This window comes from Cebus imitator, unplaced genomic scaffold, assembly GCF_001604975.1.
Source record: "Cebus imitator isolate Cc_AM_T3 unplaced genomic scaffold, Cebus_imitator-1.0 Scaffold42, whole genome shotgun sequence".
Taxonomy (NCBI): Eukaryota; Metazoa; Chordata; class Mammalia; order Primates; family Cebidae; genus Cebus; species Cebus imitator.
Genome location: NW_016107357.1, coordinates 6,573,809 through 6,580,392, shown reverse-complemented (window position 1 = coordinate 6,580,392; position 6,584 = coordinate 6,573,809). Strand labels below are relative to the sequence as shown.

The window sequence follows — 6,584 nt, the reverse complement described above, 5'->3', positions numbered from 1 at the left end:
AAAAAAAAAAAAAAAAAAAGATTCTAATGGATTTCTTAGGCTAATGGCCTGGGATGGGCCCTGGAAGGTTCCCAGCCCCCAAGTTGTTTGCAAAAGGCAGAAGAAGAAGGTGGGGCAGATGCACCTTGGGTACATATTTGTCCCTGGCCATGACTCACTTCCTTCTGGAACAGGGCCTCAGGTGAAATGTTTGCCTGCTCCACCTCCCTTAGTGCCTTATAGCTCCCCTCCCAGTGGGGCAGGTGTCTGAGAATACCGTGCAGCCCTGTCCTTCTGTCCACCCTACAGAGCCCACGGTCATGGCAGCCCAGGTGGCTGGTGTATCTAGGCAGCGCGCAGCCGCTCAAGGTCTTGGCTCCAAACAAAAGGCTGTCAAGTACTTGGGCCAAGATTTCAAGACCCTAAGGCAACAGTGCTTGGACTCAGGGGTCCTATTTAAGGACCCTGAGTTCCCAGCGTGTCCATCAGCTTTGGGCTACAAGGATCTTGGACCATGCTCCCCGCAAACTCAAGGCATCATCTGGAAGCGGCCCACGGTAAGGAAGTGGGCTTGCTGTTGAGTGACATACAGGGTGGAGGGGCCTTACATCTGATCAGGAGGAACTGAGGGAGAAGTTGAGGCTGTGGGTCCTAAGTGTCTGGATCTCATAATTCAGACCCCTCCACCACAACCTTTTGAACTCTTTTTTTTTTTGAGATGGAGTCTTACTCTGTCACCCAGACTGGAGTGCAGTGGTGCGATCACAGCCCACTGTAGCCTCAACCTTTCAGGGCTCAGGTGGTTTTCCCACCTCAGTCTCCCAAGTAGCTGGGATTACAGGCATGTGCCATCATACCTGGCTAATGTTTATATTTTTTGTAGAGACAGGGTTGTGCCCTGTTGCCCAGGGTGATCTTAAACTCCTGGGGCTCAAGCCATCTGTCCACCTTGGCCTCCCAAAGTGTTAGGATTACAGTTGTGAGCCACCACACCTGGCCTAAACTCTTGTTCAGAGGCAGTGAGGTATAGAGAGAAGAGCATGAATGAGCTTCGGAACCAGGAAAGTTAGATTTGAATCCTGGCTCTGCCTGTGTTGTCTTGGGAAGGTAAACTCTGTGAGCCTTGGTTTTCTCATATGTAAAATAGTGTTTACTGGCACCTTATTTTTCCGGGTTGGTATGAGAATTAGAGTTAAATCCCAGAGCATGGTGCCTGGAGCATAACAGACGCAGAATACATAGTTGTTATTATTGCATATGGTCCGTAGGCCAGTGCTCAATGGAAGAGCTCAATGCTAGATACAGTCAGCCTGCTGGAAAATTGTGAAAATATCATTGCTGGAAGGTGCACAATTGCTTAAGTTCATGAATTGACATTGTTCTGTCAGGCCTGGTGAGTGGAGAGGGAGCTGGGAGCCGGGACTCTGTGGGTGCGGATGGAAGGCAGGGGCCCCTGGATGCAGTTACTGATACTACTCAAAGCTCAAGAACAAGGGATGGAGAACAGTCCTCCAAAAACGCAGGCCCACGACCCATCACTGTGCAACCCTTGTCAAGTGATTTAACCTCAAGGATGAGAACCTCCTCCATACAGAGTGGGTGTGAGAACTGAGCTCACCCACACGAAGTGCTCCGTTCAGTGTCTGCCCTAACAGCATCTCAGGAGAAGGGCTATGAAATGACCCCGATACCTTTTGTCTTCTAAACCATGATAGGGAAATCAAGTCATGGTTCCGATTTTCTTGGCAGTGGTTGAAAGGGAAGATAAAGGGAGAGTGCTACTTCTAAACTGGTCAAAATCGCTGTCTAACCCCAGCTACCTCTACCCTTTTTGCTTTGATCCTGCTGATTTTATGTACCAGTTTTCATCTCTGAGAATAACTCCTTGGCTATGCTGCCCTCTCGCCCACCGTGGTCCATCTTCCCATCCCCCTCTGAAACCTACGGGGTTGCCCTGGTATGTTGATAAAATCCGGATTGGGAGTCATGGTTTTATATTCTAATTTCAAGAGTTGACAGCCATATTTCATTTCAACAGACAGTTTTTTGAGCTTCTATTTTGTGCCAGGCATGGGCTCTGCACTGATTGGGAAGGTGGTCAGGGAGAAAGTGAGCAGTGGGCTGTGGTCTCAGCTCTGATGGAAAGTGTAGGGAGACACAGGTATGACTAAAGGACTGATGCCCAAGGCAGAATGAAGTAAGAACTCTACAGAGGCATGAATGATGGGCCATGGGAACCTGGGTTGTCACCCCTGGGTGGCGAAAAGCCTTAGGGAGGGGTGCCATTGCAGATCCCAAGGGTTTTGTGGGAGGGGAAGGAGGGGGAGAAAATTTTCCTTCGAGACCAAAGTCAGGTATCAGTTAACCTTTGCTTAGTTTTTCTCCTTTCTTTGAAATCCTTAGAGCTCTTACCTCCTTAACCACATAGCCTGTTCTTCCCCAAACCATGTCTTCCCCTGTTCTTGTGGTCTGTGGAAATGCGGTAATCGTAGACTGGATGTGTTCATTTGTGTCTGTCAATGGAGGAAGTAAAATTCAGAGCATGAGGCAGTGGAACCTGAGTAATGGGGAAGGTGAAACTGAAGGACTCCTATTTGGAGTTTTCAAGTGTGTGTTGAGTAAATAAATGTGTGTCAAGATTTAACTTCTTCATCCCTAATCATCGGTGAAAAATTACCACACCACTGCTTTTGGCCAGGCTCGTGCTCACATACCACAAGGGTATACTAAAGGATGCAGACTTATCCTTTAACATCTTACAGATTATTGAATAGACTCTGGAATCAGTAAAGATTCTGATCCTATCTCTGTCAGGGACATGCACTAAATCCTGAGAAAATTAGCCTGTTCCTAAATGCTTCATTATTATTTTTTCCTCCCAAGAGGCCTCTCAGGGGTTTGCAAACTGATTGGGGTATCCAGAAACGTGGTGCATTATAAGTTCATTTGTTGCATTTACTTATTTATTTTTAAATTGTGGTGTGATACACATAACATAAAATTTACCATCTTAACCACTTCTACATGTACAGTTCAGTGGCATTAAGTACATTCCCATTGCTGTGCAACCATCACCACCCTCTATCACCAGAATGTTTTCTATCTTGCAACACAGAAATTAAATACACATTAAAAAACTCCTCATTCCTTCTTTTGCCAATTTCTTTTTTCTTTTTCTTTCTTTCTTTCTTTTTTTTTTTGAGACAGAGTCTCATTTTGTTGCCTAGGCTGGAGTTCAGTGGCACCATCTCAGCTCACTGCAATCTCTGCCTCTCAAGTTCAAGTGATTCTCCTGCCTCAGCCTCTAGAGTAGCTGGGATTACAGGCACCTGCTACCAAGCCCAGCTAACTTCTTGTATTTTTAGCAGATTCGAAGTTTTACCGTGTTGGTCAGGTGGCTCTTGAACTCCTGACCTCAAGTGATCTGCCCACCTCGGCCTCCCAAAGTGCTGGGATTACAGGCGTGAGCCATTGTGCTTGGCCCTTCCCCGCAAGTTTTGACAACCAGTGTTTTACTTTCTGTCTCTATGAATTTGACTGTGCTAGGTACCTCATATAAGTGAAATTACACAGCATTTGTCCTTTTGTGACTGGCATAACTCACTTAGCATAATGTCCTCAAGATTCATCCGTGTTGTGGCATGTGCCAGATTTCCCTTCCTTTGGAAGGTTGAATAGTATTCTGTGGTGTGTGTAGACCACATTTTGTTTATGTATCCGTCCCTTACTGGTCTTCGGTTGCTTCCCCTTTGGCTATTGTGAGTCATGCTGCTACAAACATGGGTATACAATCTTCTCTTTGAGACCCTGCTTCCAATTCTTTTTGTTATAGACCCAAAAGATATGAACCGTGGCTGGATCATGTGATAGTTCTATGTTCAAGCTTTTGAGGAACTGTCGTACTGCTTTATATAGTGGCTACGCCATTTGGCCTTCCCACCAGCAGTGCACAGGTTCCCCTTTCTCTACGTCCTTGCCAATGTTTGTTATTTTTTTTTCTTGAGATGAAGTTTTGCTCTTGCCACCCAGGCTCTAGTACAGTGGTGTGATCTTGGCTCACTGCAACCACCACCTCTTGGGTACTGGATTCTCCTGCCTCAGCCTCTCCAGTAGCTGGGATTACAGACACCCGTCACCATGCCCAGCTAATTTTTGTATTTTTAGTAGAGATGGGGTTTTGCCATGTTGGTCAGGCTGGTCTTGAATTCCTGACCTCAGGTGATCTACCCACCTTGGCTTCCCAAAGTGCTGATCTTATAGGTATGAGCCACTGTACCAGGCCATTTTCTGTTTTTTTGATAGTGGCCATACTAATGGGTGTGAGGTGGTATCTCATTGTGGTTTTGATTTACATTTCTCTAAAGATCAGTGAGGGTGAGCATCTTTTCATGTGCTTATTGACCATTTGTAGAAACATCTATCCAAGTTCTTTGCCCTTGTTTTTTTTTTTTTTTTTTTTAAACAGGATCTTACTCCTTTTCCCAGGCTGGGCTGCAGTGGCACAATCTCAGCTCACTGCAACCTCTGCCTCCTGGATTCAAGTGATTCTCATGCCTTAGCCTCCCAAATAGCTGGGACCACAGGCTTCCACCACCATGTTCAGCTAATTTTTTGTATTTTTAGCAGAGTTGGGGTTTCACCCTATTGGCCAGGCTGGTTTCAAACTCCTGGTCTCAAGTGATCCACCTGCCTTGGCCTCCCAAAGTGTTGGGATTACAGGTGCGAGCTACCTCACCCAGTCCCTTTGCCCATTTTTAATTGTGTTTGCTTTTTCATTTCACTGCTGCTTTTGAGGGTGATTTTGTACTTCTTCAGTGTTGGGGTGTTAAGTCAGCTGCCTAAACGTAACTCATATGATCCTCGTTCCCACACAGGCATTAATTTCTATCTGCCTGTGGGGGAAAGGGGATAAGATGGGCTGAACATATATGTACACGTGTTTTTGTCCTCTCAATAATAAAGTAAAGCTTGATACTTAGGTGTTTTCTGAAATCATACCATTTGACATTACTGCTCCCGCTGAGTGTTTCTGCCTATTCTTAAGCAATTGAACAAAGATTTGCTTGAGCTCTTGTCCCAAGGGTTTTAGGACAAGTTTGCCCAGAGGAAGGTCTCAAGGTCAAGCATGGGTTCTCAGGATGAGCTTTTGGTTATTCACAATCCTGAGGCCATTTAGGGTTGGGCGAGAACACAAACAGCTATGTGACATCAGCGGGTGTTCTTAGCAGGTACATTTTTGCATCCTTATTTTCTGGCTTCCCCTCTGTGCTTGGTCAATGCCCAGCCCATGTCCTGTGGTTTGAGGAATGCCCAGCACGAGTGGGCCCTGGTGCAGTGCAGTCAATGATGTTCTTCCCTGAAGTGTCCACTTTTTGGCAATTAAGTGGTTTATTGATCTTAAGGAGAAATACAGCAAGACAGCAGTGAGGTGATGTCAGCTGCATAGTAAGGACCCAATTTAAGGGAAATGTCAAGGGGGTGAATTGTTAGGAAGTTAGGTTAAGGATGAGGGTGAGAGGCCTCAGCTTGGAGTTTCCTCTCTTTCTTCAGCTGCTACATCTTGGATTAGCGAATCTGGAGTTTGCAGTTCAGCCATGATTTATTGCATGCTTGTTGTGTTCAGGTGCTGGAGAGGGGTCTTTGTGGAGCTTTGGTTCATCAGGGAGAGACAAGAGCCTGCGCGTGTTAGTCAGGTGGATCAGGTTTCTGGTCCCCTCTGTGCCATTTGCTAGCTGAGGAACCAGGGGAAGTTACTAACCATTCAAAGACTCAGTTTCTTCATCCATAAAATGGGTATAAGAATATTACCCACTTCACTGTTTTTTGGGAGTCTTGGGTTATTGGGAGGCTTGAATGGGAAAATCTAGCTATTACTACAAGACAGACTATCCAGAGGATGAAAGAAATGGAAATATGAACACAATGTATGGGAGTTCAGGGGATGAAGCAGTTAAATTTGACAGTGGAATTGGGGCAGGTTAATGACTGGAGACATTTGAGTTGGGCTTGTTGGTGGAAGAGAATCGGGAGAGAGACTGAGGAAAAGCACAGGTGAGGGCAGAGGTACTGGGCTACGGCAGTGCATCAGGAGCAAGTGTATTCAGAGGAAGATGGGAGTCCATTGTGAGAATCACTCACTGTGGGAAACTGACAGATAAAGCTGGAAACATCCAATGGGGCCAGATCATAGAGGGACAGAAGCGCTGGGCCAAGCAATGTGGTTATACTTGAAGGTGATGATGAAGATGGCAGCATCCCTGGGGGTTCTAGAAGTACATAGCCAGAGCCTGTGAAGTGCAAACCAAAACTATCAGACGTGGTTAACGCCGTAGGAGAGCAGTGTGGCCAAGCAACCATCGTCACTGAGAAAGTGTGGGTTTCAGTCACTTTGGATGTATGGATTCAGCCTTGGATTCCTGACTGATACCTGTATTTCCTTATGCCCGGTCATCAGAGGCTGATCCTAGGTTAGAGTAGTTTGTATTTATGGAGTGTTTTGAGATGCTTGCTTGAGCAATAGGAAGCAGTATTACTAAAAAGACATGACTGTTATTAGAAATATAAAAAAGGATTCCAAGTGTGGGTAGGTGGAGCCCGCCTCTTCA

The 6,584-nt window shown here is 45.9% G+C and overlaps 1 protein-coding gene across 3 annotated transcripts in view; it reads left to right on the top strand.

Annotated features, from left to right (window-relative positions):
- The window catches only part of CAPN8 (calpain 8), an 82,876-nt gene that overhangs the window by 9,856 nt on the left and 66,436 nt on the right, over positions 1 to 6,584 (top strand). For 2 of the 3 annotated variants that reach the window (XR_001824465.2, XM_017526385.2), the window contains exon 1: positions 218 to 536. The exons of the other annotated variant lie outside the window; for it this stretch is intronic. Coding sequence is in view for 1 of the 2 variants with exons in the window: in XM_017526385.2 (XP_017381874.1) it covers positions 300 to 536 (237 nt within the window). In the remaining variant the exon portion in view is untranslated. Of the gene's footprint in view, positions 1 to 217; positions 537 to 6,584 lie in introns of those variants that run through there. 3 annotated transcript variants of the gene reach the window in all.